This window comes from Mesoplodon bidens, assembly GCF_964165515.1.
Source record: "Mesoplodon bidens genome assembly, chromosome: 2".
NCBI classification, from domain to species: domain Eukaryota; kingdom Metazoa; phylum Chordata; class Mammalia; order Artiodactyla; family Ziphiidae; genus Mesoplodon; species Mesoplodon bidens.
In genome coordinates, this window is record NC_138177.1 from 150,838,215 (window position 1) to 150,858,138 (window position 19,924).

The 19,924-nt window shown below is 52.9% G+C and overlaps 1 protein-coding gene across 3 annotated transcripts in view; it reads right to left on the reverse strand.

Annotated features, from left to right (window-relative positions):
• Nucleotides 1-19,924, reverse strand: part of ST3GAL3 (ST3 beta-galactoside alpha-2,3-sialyltransferase 3) — a 227,828-nt gene that overhangs the window by 6,841 nt on the left and 201,063 nt on the right. For all 3 annotated transcript variants that reach the window (XM_081223895.1, XM_081223894.1, XM_081223893.1), the window contains 5 exons: nucleotides 18,471-18,534; nucleotides 17,484-17,579; nucleotides 17,012-17,198; nucleotides 668-814; nucleotides 343-489 (listed from right to left, as the gene is read on the reverse strand). In XM_081223895.1, coding sequence (XP_081080021.1) covers nucleotides 343-489; nucleotides 668-814; nucleotides 17,012-17,198; nucleotides 17,484-17,579; nucleotides 18,471-18,534 — 641 coding nt within the window. The remainder of the gene's footprint in view (nucleotides 1-342; nucleotides 490-667; nucleotides 815-17,011; nucleotides 17,199-17,483; nucleotides 17,580-18,470; nucleotides 18,535-19,924) is intronic.

Genomic DNA, 19,924 nt, shown 5'->3' on the forward strand with positions numbered 1-19,924 from the left:
AGAGAGGAGGGCTGTGAGCTTGCTCCAAAATGGGCATGTGGTGGCTGGGGAGCAGCAAGGAGGAGGCAGGGGCTGGACCAGGACAAGGAGAGGGCCAGGGAGGGGAAGTTCAGGGAGCAGGATGCTTGGTGGTCAGAGGCCTGCGGGCAGGGATGGATGCCTGGTGACCCAACTTAGCTGAGGGTGGGGCAGGGCCTTCCAGGGAGCTCTGAGCAGCCAGACCCGAAGCTGGCTCGTCCCTCGACCATTCATTTGTACACACGCAGTCAGAGTCTGTCCTTCGTGCTGGCACTGACCCCTCCCTCGTCCTGCCCAGGGACTGTCCCCCGCCCAGCCCTGCACCTCTTTGATGGCTGCCATGCGCACGGTCTCATAGTAGTGCAGGGGTGCATTGGGTGTGCTCATGTCGTAGCCGAAGCCTGCAACTGCCACCTCGTCACAGCCGTGTAGTGCCATGGTCACTGCCACACTGCCGAGGGTCGGGATGTTCTGGATGGAGGGGAAGCGGGTGCAGAGTGAGGCTGAGACCCTCAGCGAAGCTCTCCAGAGCTGAGCTCTGCCCCTGAGAACTGAACCCTCTGTCCCCACCCTGCCGCCCTGTCCTTCCTTCCCAAGGCACCTCTGGCCCAGGTCCCCTTCTCCCTGTCCCAGGATCCAGACATCTCACCCCGCGGCCCATGAGGCCATTGTTGAAAGGCAGTCCGATGAGGGTGAAGGCAGCTTCCTGGATGAAATATGGGTTGAGGATGCGAATCTCAGGGGGTTCCTTGGGCACCCGAGTGGCCACAGATTTCCAGAAGCCATCTGACGCGCTCTGTAGACACAGCACAAGTGGGCATGAGCGGGCACACAGCTTGTGATGGGACTGGGTGAGTGGTGGAGACCCAAAGTGTGTACAGGCTAATGAGAAACAAGGTGGGGGGCGTAAGGTATGTGCAGGGAGCCTGGGGCATGGGGAACAAACACGGCTGGAGGATGGACGACCTGGTGGGTGCTGGGGACACAGGATGTGGGCAGAGACAAGGTACATGGTAGGGCACAGCGAGCACACAGTGGGGCCAGTGTGGATGGAGGATACCAAGTGAGCTGCAGGGCGGGGCACAGGGCGGGGGGCACTGGGCTGTGCTGCTCTGGCCTTGGGCGGGGGTGGGTGGGTCTTGGGCCACGAGGAAGACCCAAAGGCCCAGCAGTACTCCTCCCCTTCGCCGCTACTGAGGGGCCCAGGAGGAGCCTGCCCTCTCTCTCCTATCTGCTCTGCCGGGCTCGCCTCCTTTCCCTTCTGCTGAATTTCCTCGCTCTCAGTCAACTGTTCTAAAGTGAACCTGAAAAATAAAGACAGAATGTGAGCTAGTATGGCAGAGCAGAAACAACACTCCAACCCCAGTTCTGCCACCGATGGAGTTGGGTGACTTTGGGCAGGTGACAAGCTCTCTAAGCTTCAGTTCTTTAATTGCAGAATGGGATGATTCTTCCCTGAGGGATCTCAGTACCAGATTGGAAAGGCATCAGCTCTGAAACAAAACTGACACCCCAGGGTCCACTCCAGGGCCACAAATTCCTCTCCTTCTACCTCTCCCTTCCTCTAGTTCCCAGCCCTGCCTTTCTGTTCAGTACACGAGCCCTCCCTGGTCTAGTCCCTTGAGTATATCGCTTCAGCCACTCTCTCGTGAGCACCCTCAACTCCCTGCCCCTTGTCATTCTATTGTCCTAGCCCAGGGGAACCATGAACTTAGATCAACCCGAACATCCACCTTTCCCACCCTTACAACTGGGCTCCTGAGTACTGCTGGAGAAAGTCACAAACCGACGCTGTAGGCTGGAGAGATGTCCCAGGGATGTCCCATAGCCTATGTAAGCAACCCCTCTGTTGTTGGACATCTCAGTTGTTTCTGGTTCCCCCAGATCTGCTCCTCCTTCTGTGTTCCCTAACCTCTGCTGTCCACTCCATCTTCCAAACCAGAAGCCTGGGAATCGACTTTGCATCCCTCTTCATCTCTCCAGCCCGTTCTGTCCTACTGGTCATCTGGGTCATTTCGATTCTATTTTCTATAGAATCCCACAGATCCATCCTTTCCTCCCAAGCCCACTGCTACCACCTAGAGTCCAGGTCTCATCATCTTTCAAATGGACTATTATAACGAGGCCATGTACAGTGTCTGTCTTGTTGGCCACTAACTGCCCCCAGAGCCCAGTAGAGTGACTGGAAAAGTACAAAATAATTGTTGAGTTCCATTCACCCAAAATGAGTGCCCAGAATGGGCCACCTCTGCCTCCCAAACCACTTTCTGCTCTCTGCCAGAATGATCTTTCTATATACAAACCGGATCACATCACCACTGCCCGCAAGAGATCAGAGTTTTTTTAGCCAGTAACCCTGCCTGCTGCTCCAGTTTTCATTTCAGCCCATCTTAAGTCCGCATCTGCTGATTCGTGCCTCCACTCTTTTGCTGATGCTGCTCCTTCTGTCTCTAATGGTCTCCCCGCCTCCACCCACCTGATCCACCCTACTTGTTTCTTAAGACTCAGCATCTTCTCCTTTCTCATGTCTTTCCTGAATACCTTCATCCCAAGGTAGAAATGACCTCTAACCTTTGGGAGGTGATAAAATATGGAGTTAAGATCTGCTATAGGGGCTTCCCTGGTGGCACAGTGGTTGAGAATCCTCCTGCCAATGCAGGGGACACGGGTTCGAGCCCTGGTCCGAGAAGATCCCACATGCTGCGGAGCAACTAAGCCCGTGCACCACAACTACTGAGCCTGCGCTCTGGAGTCCATGAGCCACAATTACTGAGCCTGTGTGCCGCAACTACTGAAGCCCGCACGTCTAGAGCCCGTGCTCCGCAACAGGAGAAGCCACCGCAGTGAGAAGCCCACGCGCTGCAACACAGAGTAGCCCCTGCTCACCGCAACTAGAGAAAGCCCGCGCACAACAATGAAGACCCAATGCAGCCAAAAATAAATAAATAAAATAAATAAATTTATATAAAAAAAGATCTGCTATGCTTTGAAAGTTTGTGGCCCATCCCCCAACAATTCATTTATGTTGAACACCTAATGCCCAAGGTGATGGTATTAGGAGGTGGGCCTTTGAGAAGTGATTAGGTCCTGAGGGTGAAGCCCTCAAGAATGGGATCAGCGCCCTTACGAAAGAGGCCCAAGAGATCCCTCGCTCCTTCCACCAAGTGAGGACATAATGATTTATGAACCAGGAAGCCCTCACCAAACACCAAGTCCACCAGTCCTGGACTTCCAGCCTCCAGAACTGTGAGAAACAAATGTCTGCTGTTTATAAGCCACACAGTCTGTGGTATTTTGTTATAGCAACATGAGCTGACTAAGACAGAAGATCCTTGGGCCCAGATCCAAACTCAGCTCTGGTCAGTCAACTGTGTGGAGGCCTTGGGCAAGAAAACTATCATTTCCCTATGGATAAACCAGGGATACTAAGGGTATTTATCTTGTGTTGTGAGAACTCAATGAGATAATTCAGGCTGAGTGCCCAGCTCACAGTCACTGGTCAGCTACTATCACCACCGCCATTAGCCCCAGGCCAGGGGCCCACATCTGATTCACTTCTGTGGCCCAGCAGCGCAGCACCGGGTGCTGGTGTGTAACATGAACTCCATCCCGGCTCCTCCACTGCCCTCAGCATCTCTTCAGGCTTGTCTTCTGTGGCCTTCAATGGACCGTCTGCTCCAGCCAGCCCCTCCTCACGTCTCCCCGTCCTGGCAACACCTCTCTCTCGGGCAAATTCTATCCGTCCTCCAAGCGTCAGCTCAAGGATGGGCCCTTAGGGCCAACGTCGCTGGGTCTCAGCCCCAGTGGGATGAGACAGCAGGCTTCCTCCTGTGCCTCCGTGTCCAGAAGTGTGTGTGTGTGTGAGGGGGTAGAGGTCGGGACGGTGAGCCCCAGCAGGAAAGGGGACGGCGGAGAAACGGCCAAGGTCCTATGCAGAACTGGGGAGAAGCCCCTCCTAGGAGGATCAGACATGTACGGAAAGGAATGGCAGGTACCAGCCTGTGCCGAGCAACGCACAGCCCCCGTCCCTTCTCCAGAGCCCAGCAGGCCCCAACGTCCTCCCCGCACCCTACAACCCCGGGTCCCTGCCCACGCCTGCCCACATACCCCTAAAGAGGAGGAAGGGCAGGGGCTGCTCGGGAAGGGAGAGGCAGTAATGGCACAGCTGGGGGTGTGGAGGCTACAGGCTGGTTTTCATAGATATTATTTATGTCTCTTCAACTTTCACCCACTTCACAGGTACGGGACCCAAGATGAAGCAACGTGTTCAAGGTCACGTAAGAGTCTGTACCAAGATGCAAACCCAACGTCGTGATGCCAGGATGGGTGTTCTTGCTGCCACACCATTTATTATCAGCACTGCTGTTCCCACCTCAGGAGGTCTGGGGGGCTAGTCAAGGATGGATGGGGCGTCCCTTCTACCCGCCAGAAGTGCTGAGGTGAGTTAGGGGTCACTCCGGTTGGTGCCCTGCACCCTGTTTCACAGAGGGGACTGAGGATCAGAGAGGCAAGGGCCCTTGCCCCAAGGCACACACAGCTGGGGAGAATCTGAGCTGGATTCAATTTCAGAGCCTGGGTCTTTCTGTGACACGAGATTCCCTCACTGAGACAACATCTCTTGGCTTTTCCCATGTGCTTAAGGGTCCCATATGTAACCAGCATGTGAAACGGTAGGAAATTAGCTTACGATCTCAAGCCCCTTTGAGAAGCTGACAAACGCTCCAGGGTGGAGGAGAGGCTTCTGCCTCTCTTCCCATCTTTACTCTTTCCCAGGAGGGGAAACAACTCACGTGACTTCTTGGATTTGAGGATACGTGTGTCACATTTACTAGTAGGAAATGCAAAGTCACAGGCACACATACAGCTCCTTCTGGCTCCTTGTGCCCAGGCAGCGGCGGGTACGCCAAGGCAGAGCTTGCCTCCCTGAAGCAGGCCGGCATTCCGGTCCCTGCTCTGCTCATCTGTTCTAAGAGCGCTGAAGCTCCTACTGCCTTTGGGCAGAGAGCAAGATTGGGATGTGTTGGGGGAGGGGGTGCAGTGGGGGTGGGAACGAGTCTTATGCTTGGGACTCAAGTCTCAGAGAGCCTGCATTAGGGCACTGGAAGCTGGCACTGCTATTTTATTTTTCCCACCTGTCACTGTCCTGGTGCAGGGCCTCCTCAAGAATCCCAGGGAAAGGAGGAACAGGAAGACCAGGATCTGGCTGGGGCATCACTGTGTCAGACAAATACCAAGTAAACACAACTGCAGCCTGTCTCTCCAATAAAAGCCATGGCTCCCTGTCTCAGAAAAATCATACACAGGTACACACACACAACACGCCGCACACCACTGCCAAAGGGAGCAGGGTCCCTGGAAGCGAGGGCGTTTGGTGACCTGAGATTGAGAATCTCTGTGTGGGGCAAGAAGAGAGGAGAACCTCATAGACACCAACACTGAAGGGGTCGGTGGGAGCAGGGAAGCCTGCGGAGGAGACTGAGAACCAACAGTAAGAGCGATGAGGAGACGCAGGGAGGGTGCGATGCCATGGGAGACTGTGGGCCTTGGAGTCTGGGAAACCCACGTCCCCATCCAGATTCTGCATCTGTGCAACCAGGGTGTATCACAGGATTTCTTCAGGCCTCAAGTTCCTCGTGCATAACGGGGACGTCAAGACCACTTCCCAGATAGCCATGATGATTAACTGAAGTGCTGTGCATTTTACAGCATCTGGCACCATGTCTGGCACATGGCAAGGGCTCAATAAATCTTGTCTGTTATGATTCTGAGTGTCACAGAAGCCGAGAGTGAAGCAGAGGGTGTGGCCAGCAATGTTAGAGGCCACACACAGGCCAGTTCACAGACATACACACACTCAAATGGGGGCCAGCTTTGTCCTTGGGTCCCCTGCAGGAGGGCAGTGGGTGTTGGAGGCCTTCCTACTGCTGGGTGACACTGCCAAGCCTGCCACCAGAACACAGCCCTGTTCCAGAAGGCCTATCCAAACGGCTCAGGGCCTCTCACATCTCGTTTCCCTGACCCACAGGACACAGCACAGAGGCCTATAAAGCCAGCCAATGATGCTGGCCTGGAATGGTCAAACCTCTCCTCAAGGCCACCTGTGGGCCACATGCTTGGTTGAATCCCTCCTCCAGGAATGTCCCTGCGTCAGTCCAGCCTGGACCCAGCTCATCTGCATGGAGCCGCTGGTCTCCTGCTGACGCAACGTGTTCTACTCTTGTCAGAACAGCCAGGAGCAACGGGGGGAAGCATCTGGGAAGAAGTACCTGCCCAGCCGGGCTCCCACAGTGCTTGCCTGCGCCCTTGCAGGCTGCTTCTCCTGCAGCCTCTTCCTCCTTCTCTGTGGGGAGAGAAGCAGTCTGCATGCCAAGATAAGAGGTCTGGGAGTGGAGAGCCTGACCATGGCTGGCTTTCTGCAATCAGGAGTAAGGGCAGGTGTGGTCACTCCTGCCTACACCCCCACCCCCTCACTACTACTGCCTGAGGACAGGTCACCAGTTCACTGGGGTCACTCCAGGAGCCACCAGACCTCCTTGCCTCCATCGTGCCTTCCTTCAATTCCGCACAAATCTGATCTTGACATTCTCAGGGCTAAAATCTTCAGAGGCTTTCCACCGCCCACTGAGACAGCTCGTCAGGATCATTAAGAGCGCCGGTCTGTTTTTTTTTTTTTTCCTTACTCAAAAGGAGTTTATAACCCAGGAGGAAAGACAGGGCTGTGTACAAATATCTCAATACATGGTATAATTATTATGATATGAGAAAGAGCCAAAAAGAGGTTTAAAACATCTGCTATACTTATTTAAAATATATACATAGAAGACATATCCCCAAAATGTTCACATGCATAAAACTTAAAATGGGAGGAAGAGCAAGGTGACATACTAAGGAAACTATAAGTAAAATGAAGTAGAGCTTGAAAAGAGAGCTACTTACAGATGTACAAAATATTTCAGAACTAATGATTAACCTGGATCAACCAATCAACAAATACATGAGTCTCTGTTATATATAAGCCATTTACTTTCTGCACAAATATATTCTATAATATTTCAGACAACAAATACCCTCAAAACATTGATTACCATCATACAAAAAGAGACCTTTAAGAACATCTGGTCTGGGCGGGGGGTGGGGGGGATGAATTGGGAGGTTGGGATTGACATATATACACTATTGATAACTATGTATAAAACAGACAACTAATGAGAACCTACTGTACAGCACAGGGAGCTCTACTCAATTCTCTCTGGTGAACTAAATGGGAAGGAAATCCAAAAAAGGGGGGATATAGCTGCTTCACTTTGCTGTACAGTAGAAACTAACACAACATTGTAAAGCAACTATACTCCAGTAAAAATTAACTTTAAAAAATTTGCTTTCGGGGGCTTCCCTGGTGGCGCAGTGGTTGGGAATCTGCCTGCCAATGCAGGAGACGTGGGTTCGTGCCCCAGTCCGGGAAGATCCCACATGCCGCGAAGCGTCTGGGCCCGTGAGCCATGGCCGCTGAGCCTGCGCGTCCGGAGCCTCTGCTCCACAATGGGAGAGGCCCGCGTACCGCAAAAAAAAAAAAAAAAATTTGCTTTCGTGGCGCAGTGGTTAAGAATCCGCCTGCCAATGCAGGGGACAAGGGTTCGAGCCCTGGTCCCAGAAGACTCCCACATGCCATGGAGCAACTAAGCCCGTGCGCCACAACTACTGAGCCTGCGCTCTAGAGCCCGTGAGCCACAACTACTGAAGACCGCATGCCTAGAGCCCATGCTCTGTAACAAGAGAAGCCACCCCAATGAGAGGCCTGAGCACCGCAATGAAGAGTAGCCCCCCGCTCGCTGCAACTCGAAAAAGCCCATGCACAGCGGCGAAGATCCAATGCATCCAAAAATAAATAAAATTAAATAAATTAATTTAAAAAAATTGCTTTCAGGGGGAGGGATAAATTGGGAGACTGGGATTGACATATACATATTACTGTATATAAAATAGATAACTAATAAGGACCTACTGTATAGCACAGGGAACTCTGCTCAATACTCTGTAATCACCTATAGGGGAAAAGAATCTAAAAGAATGGATATATGTATATGTATAACTGATTCACTTTGCTGTACAGCAGAAACTAACACAACATTGTAAATCAACTATACTCCAATAAAAAAACAAACCCCCACAAAAAAAAACAAAACAAAAAAGAACATCTGGTCTAATCCCCTCTTACAGAAACCAAGGCCCTGAAAGGTTTGTCTTCTTATCTAATCCATTTCCCCCAAGGGATCCAGCCACCACCATTCCTCCACAATGACTCCGACTTGAATGCTCTCTCCCTTGATGGTTCCCTCTCCCAGGTCCCCAGGAACCTAGCAACACCAGGTCTGTGGCTCCTGTGCAGATCCATCCCACAACTGCCTCCTTCCCGCCTTCCTCAGCCCACCCTTGCTTGCGGATTGGGCTGCCCCAATAATTCTGTGGGTCTGCTTTTGAACCCTAACTACTAACTCTGTATCCCTCGGAAAGTTCTTTACCCTTTCAAAGTCTCATTATCATCATCTAAGAACATGGGAAATCAGACTAGCTCCTTCTCCATAGTGTTTCTGTGCCGTGACAGTTACAAGTCACACACATAATGTTTGGCACAAAGGCAGCTCGTTAGCTTCTGCTATTGTTAGTCCACAGGACAAAGTCCAAGCTCCTTGATGTGACTTTGGCTGACAAGACCCTTCACCGTCTGTCCCGTCTACCCAGCCTCACCTCCAGCCATTGCCACCATGTCCGTGAAGGATCAAACCCCTAAGATTTGTGGGGCTAGGACAAAATTACAAATGGATGTCCACATGCCACATGTCTAAGTTTTAGATTCCAAATATGTGACAGTGACTAATCACGGTATCAAGCTGTTAAATATATTCTATCCTCCCTTGAAAAATGATCTGGAAGGCCAGGTTTGAATTGAGAATTCTGACTCCCAGAGACCCGTGCTGGCCCATGGTGTAGGGAGAGCTAGCCCCAGCCTGCCCTCCCCTTCCCTTCCCTCCCTGGTCCCATCTCACGCTGTGGGAAGTACTGTGCACACGTGTGCGGACTGCCCAGCTTACACATCCAAGTTCGGCTTACGGCCTCTGCAAACATCTCTCCTTGGACTTTGGAGACTGCACAGGGAGGTGTGTTCTACCCTCAAGAGGACAGAAGTGGGCTTGGCACTGCTGGGGCAAGAAATTCTGAGGTCTCCAGTACCTGAGGATGGTCTAGCAGGGGAGGATGTGAATGGGGTGGGCATTTCCCTCTGAGCCCTGAAGAGGGGCTCAGCAAGGCAAGCACTGACCTTCCCAGAAGGTGCTCGCCACTGCAGCGAGCACAGTGTGCCAGGGGCTGTCAGTGCACTGTCCCACTGGCTCCCTGCAGCAGTGTATCTGGGAGCCACCCCGAGGAGCTTTCACCATCCCCCTTGTACAGAAGAGGAAAATGAAACTCAGAGATGGGGCCTGAGGCAGAGGCATCCGTTCCTGGTACTGAATCCAGTGCTGTTTCAGCGGCCCCACCCACACCAAAGGAGCAAGAGTGGGAGCGGCTGTGCTGGCTGGTCCAGGTGCCCGCAGCCTCTGCAGGGTCACTGGGCTGCTCCTTTGTACTCCGTAGGCTAGTTGCACCACACTTTTAATAACAAACCCCTTAGGTTATATTTGAGTTTGGCCACTATAAATAACACTCTAATAAAAATCTTTGTAGGCAGATTTTTCCTTCCCTTGGGTGATGGCTCCTGGTGCCAAGCGTCATTTCCTTTCCAAAAAGCTTGTCCCCAGTTACACTCTGACTAGTAGCCTTTGAGAGCACCTGTCACTGCACTCTGGCCAGAATCATGTATTATAATTTAAACACATTCTCTGAAGACATGATAGGTGATAAATGGCATCCTGTCGCCTTCACATGAATTTTCTGACTGCCAGGAAGGTTAAACGTATTTCTGTTGTTTACTAGTTATATTTCCTTCTGTGTGATCGGTTCAGTCTCCTGCTCATTAACTGCTGGGGTCCCAATGGTTTTCCTGTCACCTTTCATGATAATAACCATTTGTCATATTTCCTAAACATACTTTTCAAAGTTTTGTGGTATCCAGTCTTTTTTGGTTGTTGTTTAAAGTGTTCATATATTATCAAATCTGATTTTTCCTAGCACTTCTGTCCCTTGAAAGTTCTCTTCCCTCTAGGGCTGTGATTTCTATTCTACTTTCTTCAAAAGTACTACTTTCCTTTGGCTGTATTTTTATATTTTACTTTTTAGTCCATTTGGAATTTATTTTGATGCATGCTATGAGGAGAGGGTCAAAAACCTTTTTGAAAGCTATATTTGGAAAAAGCAATGAACAAAAAGAGGAGTCGGCTTGGGGCCGGCTGTGTGATACCAACAGACAACTGAACGAGGCACAGACCGGGGACTGTTCAGTTTTCACTCTTTTTTTATCAAGGAGAATGATCTCGGAACCTCAAAAAGAAGATCAAACATGGCTAAGAGGAGAGAGGTGCCCAGGAGAGGCAATAGGGGAGCAAAAGGACGCAAGGGTCCGAATGTAAAAGAATGATCTCTGGGGCAACAGAGGAGGGAGGCGGCCTACTTGCGAGGAGAGAGCCCCCACTGAGAGTCAGAAGATCTGGGTTGGAATCCTGACTCTGCCACAAGTTCCTGCCTTCCTCTGGGTCTCAGTTTCTGCACTTATTTATTCGTTTATGCATGCCAACTCTGTCTCAAACACTGCAGGCGGTGATGGGCTTTCAGAGATAAACAGGACAGTCCCTGCCCTCCAGGGGCTTATAAGAGTTGATGGATAAGAGAACCCTTATGCATAACAGAGTGATGAGTGACTTGGGAGCTCAGAAGAGGAGCATCTGATGCAGCCTTGGGAAGGGAAGCAGACAAAACATGGAGGTGTGAAATGGGCATAGACTTTGGTATGGGCAGAGTGGAGAGTAATTTTGGGTGCAAGAAGGAGCGGTCAGGACAAGGAAGGGGTTGGAGGGCCCAGAGCACGGAGCGCTAGGCTATGGAATTGGAATTTTAACCTGCAGGCCAGTGGTTCTCACACTTGAGCCTGTATCCAAATCACTTGGAGGGCTCACTAAACAGACTGCTGGGCCCACCCCCAGAGCTTCTCATTCACAGCCTAAGGTGGAGTCCCAAAATGCATTTCTGACAAGTTTCCAGGTGATACTGATGCTACTGGAAAGGAGAAGGCACTCTGAGAACGGCTGCATGTGGACAGCAGGGACCCATTAAGCAGGAGAATGAACCAACCAGATAGGCACTTTAGGATGATTCTTTTGGATACAGGTGTGGAGAATGGATTGGAGGGAGGCCTGATTGGATGCAGGGAGATAGGAAGCTGCTGAAATAGTCCAAGGAAGACATTTTTAAAAGGGAGAACCACAGATCTGGAGGCTGAATGACTGAATAGAGAAGGCAGAGGAGATGGAAGAATTGAGCATGCTTCCCAGGATTTTAGCCAGGAGTTTGTAAGAATCAAGGACTATCCCTAGAACTTACCATTGCGTACGGTACACTGTAAATGCTCACTGAATATTTGCTGACAAGTCGTTCCTTTAAAGTGAGGCAAGGTTGAGTCCACTGGATTTAGAATCAGAAGGTCACTGCCATAGAGGGATAGGTTTGGAAGACAGACTGGAGAGCGTTGAGAAACAGAAGGGGGAAAACATGGAGATATGTATCGTGGACAGCTGATGACTCTTCCCAGAAACTTGAAAAAGAAAGGAAGGAGAAAGGGTGGATACCAGCTGAAGAGGGGGCTTTCTTTCTTTTTTTTTTTTTTTTTTTTGGCTGCGTCATGGCATGCGGGATCTTAGTTTCCCGACCAGGGATTGAACCCGTGCCCCCTGCAGTGGAAGCATGGAGTCTTAACCACCGGACTGCCAGGGAAGTCCCTGGGCTTTCATTTTTGAGGTGAGAGAAATGAAAAAAAAAAAAATAGCTGAACAAATGTATAGATGTGAGAGGAAGATCCAGTAAAGAGGTAAGAAAAGAGATCAGTGAAAAAAGACAGTTCCTGAGAAGGTGGGAGGAGATGGCATCCAGAGCTGGCTCTGAGTTCACCTCTACCACTTAACTAGTTGTGTGATCTTAGCAAGTAACTCTTCTTCTCTGTGCCTCAGTTTCCTAAACCCCAAGATGGGGATCATAATAGTACCTACCTAACAGGGTCATGGTGAAAACTGAATAAAGGAATTCAAAGAAAGCTGGCAAACTGAAGACCTTAATAAATCACGTCTATGATGAGGATGGTGGAAGGAGGAAGAGGAGGAAAAGGAGGAGGAATAGGAGGAGGAATAATAACAAGGATCATGAGGTAAGTAAGCAAGAGGCTCTGGATGACAGTGATGAAGAGGAGCACAGGGGATGATGACGTGAGCCCCAGTCCCTGAGCATCTTTCATGGTGGGGGAGGAGCGATGGGCAGGATGCAGGAGGGGGAATGTGCAGGGAGTCTTCTGGGCCCTCACAGGGGACAATGGATCTGTGAGAAAGAGCTGTGTCCACTGGCAATGGCTGCAAAGGAAATGGTATCCAGGAGAGCTTGTCTCAGAGGTTTGGAAAGGAGACGGTGGGGTGCGCAGCATTGAGCTGGCTCAGCAGAGGCCTTGTCAAGCAGTAGGAGGCAACGGTGTCTGCCGGCCTCACCACGCTTTCCAGGTGCCCTTCACGGAGTCTCCCCAGAGGCAAGGTGGTGTCCACACTTAGCTCCCACTAGGCAGAGCCCATCCTAAGGCTCTGCATCCCTCTCAGGCCTGGACAGAGCACAGGTTTAGGAGCAGATGGACGTTCAGTCCCTGTCTCAGGCCTGGTCCAATAAGGCCTCACATGCGGGGGACCTGGTGGCCATTTGCCTTTTGCTAGATTGCTAGGACACCCCTGAGGCCTTTCACCAGGAGGTCCATGTCTCTCCTTCCTCTAGGTCTGGCCTCTGACCCCCGCTTTTAGGTCACTTCCTAGGTCAGGCCCTACAGTCTAGACAAAGACTTCACTCCCTAGTGCAACTGGGCTTTTCTAATAGCACCACCACCAATAATAATAATAAAATAATAAATAGTATTCATAATTGCCACAGACAGAACTTACTAAGTGTCAAGCACTATGCTAGGTGCTTCTATACTTCATCTTGTTTAACTTTTAAACCAACCCTGAAAGATGGGTAGTACTGCTCCTGTTTTATGAAGTCTAAGGGGCCTAGGTGATTTGTCTAAGAACCCAGCTAACAAGTGACAGGGTCTAAATTTAAACCCGAGTCTGTATGACTCCAAGGCCTAAGCTGCTTTCTCCTCTTCAACCACGTTGTCTCTCAAATTCAAGGGCCCAGTCCCCCTGGGCATGAAGTGGGGCCCTGGCCGGCCTCTTAGATCCCTCCGCCTTCCCCAAGGAGTGAACAAAAGCTGGAAGGTCGGGCCTGGGTCAAGGCTGTCCAGGGGCCAACCCCTAGCCCTTGTCCTCTCCTCCCCGCCTGCTGGGTTGGAACCACACCCACCAACCCAGCCCAGGCCTCAGGCCTAGAGGCCACTCAGCAGTGAGGCCAGCTTTCCGGTTTCCCAAGTGAGGATGAAGAGGACTGGGAAGGCAGCTCCCCGGGGCTCTGAAGTGCTGGGTCACCAGCATCCTGGGGCACGGTGGGGGAGTCTGGCAGAGGCAGCGGACACAGCACCAGAAGTTCTGCCTCTCAATGTCCCATCCTCTCCAGGTCCCAGGACTCCGTCCTCAGGACCACAGACAGGGTGTCTCCAGCCTTCATCAAACACCAGGAGGAGGATGCTCAGGGTGCAGCACCTACTACACTGCATTATAACTAGTTCGGGGACTGTCTGTCCCATTAGACTGAGTGACTTTCTGTTTCCAGGGGGCAGCACAGTGACAGCACACAGAACACCTGACGATGTCTGGCAAATGAGTAAGCGCGTGGAGGGGTGGAGCCAGATGTGCCTCTGAGAAGAATTTCACAAGAGCTGGAAGCCGCCCCTCCCTCCATGGCCCACATATACCTGCATCTCCATGTCCCCAGCTCCTCCCCTCCCCCTGACCTCAGCTTCCCCACTCAAGAGTCCGCTGGTGCTCCTCTGAGCTGCCCCGAGCACACAAGGCCTGCTGGGAACTCCTCCACCTGCTTGATGGCTTGGCCTCCTGGGATCTGAGAGATAAAGGGCCTTTAAAGGTAACTTGTTTAGAGTTAGCTGTGCTACTGCCCAGCCAATCAGGAAATCACACAGCCACAAATGGTGAAGAGGACAGCTCCCATGTGGATGAAGAAAGCATGGTTAGCTCTAGCACAGGCTGTTTTTGGGCTGTTTGGTCTTCCTTTCCTATATCTTTCCCCTTCTCATACCCTGTCAGGACTCCTGGGAATCAGGAAGTTACACAGGCAGTGAGCGGCAGGCAGCGGCCCTGACTGAGGCCTAACACCTGTCCCAGCCCTGCCCAGCTAGGCCTTGGCTCCCAAACACAGAGCTGCCTCCTGCCAGAATTCTGCAGGTGAGGCTCCAGACAGGTGCAGAGAGCTCTCCAGTAGCCCAGGGGCTGCATGGTTAGAAACATAACTGCAGGAGCAGGGCAAGCCTGCAGCTGGGCACCAGACAGGAGGGCGCCTGGAGAAGCAGCCTCTCCCACATTCACCTGGGTCTCAGACACCAGAGAAGTGAAGTAGGGCATGAGAGAGGTCCTGCGAAGGCATTAGCCCTGGGCTTGGGGTGGAGGAGGGCACTAAAGAGGCTTCCAGGGTAACCAAAAGGGCCTGGGCGGGCCCACTCGGGCGAGGCCGTGGGCATCACTGGTTTTCCTCTGGCAGCTCACTCTAAAGGCCCCAATTATCTTTGATTTTGGAGCCAAGGAAGCCTCATGAACTTCAGAGGACTCCTTCCCAGCTCCTCTCTCCCCTTTCCACTCACATCTCCCAACCCTGGGAAGGAGTCCTCACCAAGGACCACGGGGCTGGTCCTAGATCCCGGGGCATGGCCGCAACAGGACACAGACATCGGCACAGTGAGCGTGTGCCTGAGCACGGCCCATACCTCTTCATCCCAACTGCTCCAGTTAGTTCCTTGAACAGGCCTGCCACCAAGGCCAGGCCAGGCAGTAAGCTCCTGAGTCTTTCGGGGAGAAGTGAGGCCCTGCTGTCTGCTCCCTGAGTGGCCTGAGTATACTGAGTCTTCCAACTCTAGCTGGCTTCCTTCCTTTTCTTCTTTCTTTCCTGACTCCCTTGGATGACTTGTAAGACTCTTGAAGTAACTGCCCTTGGTGTTCTTGGAAGGATCGTGTGACAACACCCACCTGGCTGGCCCTGACCCACCCTTGGCCTGGCCTCCTGATGTGGGTCGCCTGTCCTATCCCAGTGTGCCCAGCAAGAAGCAGGATCTGGTGCTTGAGCCAATATTGAGGGGTAAGAAAAGCAAAGGGGATCAGGGCCCTGCCCTCCAGGAGCTCCTTTGACAGGTGTTGATGAGCAGAGGAAAGGATATGCCAGGAGGGGGTGGGAAGATGGGCAGAAGGCAGGGTAAGGAAGCAGCCCACAGGCTCTCTGGGGTTCCCCAGGGCAGACCCAATTTCCTCCCATTTCTTCCTTAAAGGTGCCTACCTGTGATCCCAATTCTCTTGCCTTCAAGACAAAGAGAAGGGCTCTGAGGACACTAGTTGCTCAGGTCCTAGGGTTCTGAAAACGGAGGGGTGTTCCCTCAGCCCCCACACGCCGTCTACTGTGCGTGGGCAGCTGGCTTGCTCGCCGCTGGGGCTGGCTAAGGTCAAACCCTTTCCTCCCCTCTGGGGACCCTGGCTGCCACATTCACCCTGGCTCTGAGATGGGCTCCCCTTTCCCCACTGTCCCACCTACCTGAATTTCTGGACCTGACTTCTGTCTTCGCTCTCGCTTGCTACCTACTTGACACTGCCTGCACTTGGCCTTGCTTGGGAAAAGGCTGTGGAGTTAAATCAAATTGCACTGAGACGTCCATAGGCAGGAGAAGCTGTTCCAGCCCCCCAGCTCTCCTCTAAACCTCCAGGAAGAACAACTAGCTTCTTACTGTAGGCGGAGCGCTGTCTGTCATCATTCTCCTCTGGTAAGAGGCTTGGGTGTTGGAAGATGAATGGCCTGAACTCTGCAGTGCCCCTCCCCTGGGGTGGCTGGTGACAGCTTGTTGAGGGGAGAGGGGGAATGAACCTGGACAAGTTGGCCCAGAGCTGAGAGACAGAGGACTCAGGAGGGGACTCACTGGGTGGTCCAGTAAGGAGCAGTCTGACCCTACTTGGCCATATAAGCTCTCTAAAGAAACGGGCCCAGACCCTTGTCTGCCTAGACCAATAAGTACAGAATCTGGCCATTTCCAGAGTGGAACCAGACTCAATGGCAGGTTGGGGACACAACCACAAGTTAGTGGTAAAAGCACAAAGTGGAGAGAGGCCAGGACTTACAAGTTTGGAAACTGGCACCCTCAAGTTGAGGGGTCTGCTATCCCTGTGGAATAGCCCCAGGGTCCAAATAAGGCCTTCTTCCCCTGGCTGGGAATGAGGGGGGACCCACACGATCACAGTCAGAGAGACCTCACAGAGGGTAAGAGGGACCTGGGGGGCAAGTAGAAAGTGAGGGCGGGGGTTGTGAAGATCAGCAGTAAAGCTGGGTCTAGCCGGGTGACAGCTTTCCATACCGGGGGGCTAAGGCCAGGGAAGGGCCCACAGGGTCTGCTGAGGAGGCACCTGGGGTCTGGCTAGAGAAGGCTGAGGAAGGACCTGCAGCCTGGGTCTCTGGAGGCAGGTAGCAGATAGCAGGCACATCAGCTCCAGGAGTCTGGGCCAGTGGCCTTGGCATCTCCTGGCCTCTCTGCCCCTTGGTTGCATCTGGGTCCTTAATGCTTCTTTTGAAAGGTTCCTACTTGTTCTTTGCCTGGTTCAGGGAAAGGGGGCTGACTTGGAAGCTGGGCAGGGCCAGGGCAAGAGGGGAAGGAGCTGGGGCACAGGGAGCTCACCACTCTCTCCTTGTAGACGATGTACTTCAACCACTTGAAGTCCTGCCACTTGAAGCCAGCGAGGACAAAGAGAGAATCACGTTCATATTGCTCAGGCCGCTGCATGGCACCCTCAGGGTAGGTGATGCGCAGTGTAGTTTTGCTGCCCACGTCCTTCTCAAAGCCTTTCACTGGCGCTGAGTTCAGTCTGCAGAGAGTGGGCCCAGTCAGAGACTGCCTTGGGCTCACTGCACGTGGTCTGTAGGCCTGTGTGTGGGGAGGCACCATGACCCCAGAATACCCCAGATGCAGAGGATAGGGAGCCCAGGCCACCTGGTGCCACCTGGCTTTCCATTCCAAAGCCCTCCAACCCAGGGTTCTTCTTGAGGCTTCTACTGACCTCCAGCCCAGTGGGCCAGATGGACAGACAGTTCTCAGTGGGCTCAGGGACCAGGACATGAAGGTGCCTGAGGCACTGCTTTGAGGAGCTCACCTGACCACAATGTCATAGTCATCAATTCGTGATCCCAGAGACTTGTTGGCAAGGACACCTCCATTGCCCACGATGATGCAGCGGCGGCAGCTGAGGCTGAGGGGACAGACGCAGAGACCTCTGGAGAGCTGTCCACCAGGTCTCCTCTCCCCCTGCCCCTTTGGCCCCTGACTCCATGCCCTTGGCCAGGCACGGGCTGGGACAGAGGAGGCAGACCAGTGAGCTTCTGGCAGCATTTCTGAGAGGCCGGAACCACACTGCGGAGAGCTGGGCCACTCAGGGCTCTCAGATACCCCTGGTCCCTGACACTTCTCCAGGAAAACATGGGTGTGGAAGGGGCCTGGGCACTAGCTCTGGGGTGGTGAGGAAGGAGCTCTGGTAAGATGGCATTCTGGGTTAAAGACTCCCCAAGGGTTAGTGGGTTTGGGCCGCCTTCAGAGGAGAGGGAAAAGTGGGCTGAGCTTGAGGGCTATGCTAGAGAAGCAAGAACAGAGGAATGAGCCTGGAGGCTCCAGGACCCAAGGCTGGACTTATTTTTAACTGAGAAGCCCCCATGCACCCAGTAGCCACCTGAGAACCCTACTCACTTTGCTTCTCACACCTCTGACCCTGGGGCTTCCCCCACCTAGGGTCTGTTGGCTTCAGAGCTGTCACTGCCTCCTGGATTTAAGCCCCTTCAGCTGCCCCAGCACCCAGCCACTCAGTCCCAGTGCTGAGCTGATCCCAGCCCAGGATGTTCAGTTCTTACCCTCGGATCTCTGCTGCCTGAGGACTGAGATGTCTTGCCAACTGCTTATAACCCACGGGGGCGGCCAGTCCAGTGCGGTGGCCCCGCTTCCCTGCTCACCCACCCCAGTGTGTACGTGTGTGTGGCTGTGTGGGTATGCTGGAGAATCTGCCGAGGTCCAGTGAAGGCCAGCTGGGCCTCAGCCCCTCTGCACACGCTGGGCAGCCGAGGGGCAGGATACTGGGCAGCGAGTGGCTCACCTGTCCAAGGCAGGGGTCAGGCGGTACTCTTTGGTGACGGACAAGATGGCTTTGATCAGATTATCTGTGGACAGAGGAGGGATGCAACTGTTAGAGGGTCACTTAAGGGTTCCCATGAGATGTTTGCCGATGAGCCGATTTGAAGGCACATGGCCCTGGGGCTAGGGTGGACGTGAAGGTTGGGGAGGGAGCTCCGGACACAAGGCTGGGCCACTGGCCTAACTTTCTCCCTGAGATAGGAGATGGAGGCAGGAGAAGAGGCGGCACACACATCCCGGCACCCGTGCACAGCTCCTTCCTCAGGCTTCCCTGGCCCTTCCTTGGCAGTCTCGGCTGGCTGTCGGAGGCTCTGCCATCAGGCCTTGGGACATGCGCCCCCAGGCATGGGCCTTGCCTGGGAGCTGGGGCATCTCAGTGTCCCCCAGAATGGCAATGCCGGTCAGAGGCAGAGACCGCGTGCTCACTTCTGTGGCCCCGCCAAGCAGACACCAGGAAGCAAACAAGGAGCCAACCAGTGGTGAAGAGCCAGAGTGCTCCCAGCCAGCTCCCCGGATCAGGCCACTCTGCCTCATTTTCTGATACCATCTTCCCCTCCCTTCCTCCTTCTAACACTGCTGACCTCTAATCCTGTTCTTGCCAGGCTGTCTCTACCTCCTTACCTCTTCAAGCCCTGTGGCCTGGCATCTGCCCACCTGCCCTCCGCTCAGGCTGCCCCTCAGCAAGGGCCCCGTGACCTCTGTGCTCTCAGATCCTGTGACCATACTCAGACCTCATTCTTCTTGACCTCTCTCTGGTTTTGGCAATGATGACTGCTCTCCTTTCAAACTCTGGTATAATGAGAGCATTATAATATAACAGATAATGATATCAGCCTTGGACTCAAATCCTGGCTCTGCTGCTTATGAGCTCTGTGGCCTTCGATAAATCGCTTACGTTCTTTGAGCTTTAGTTTCCTCATCTTCCAAAAGAAGATGGTAATTCCTGCTGTGCAGAATTGTTAGGAAGATAAAAAGGTAATGTACATAAAGACCTAAACATAAGGAAGTCGGTACAATCATAGTGAAAAGCATCTTCATATCAAGTAAAGATGTAGCTGTGCACAGACTAACATCTTGCAACTCTACTCCTAGGTGGAGAGCATCAGAAAACTCACACATTTGTTTAAGGAGACTTGTACAAGAATGTTCATTGCAGAACTGCTGGTAATAGCGAAATGTTGGAGGCAACCTAAAAGTCCACCAAAGGAGGGCTTCCCTGGTGGCGCAGTGGTTGAGAGTCCGCCTGCCAATGCAGGGGACACGGGTTCGTGCCCCAGTCCGGGAAGATCCCACATGCCGCGGAGCGGCTGGGCCCGTGAGCCATGGCCGCTGAGTCTGCGCATCCGGAGCCTGTGCTCCGCAATGGGAGAGGCCACAACAGGGAGAGGCCCACATACCAAAAAAAAAAAAAGTCCA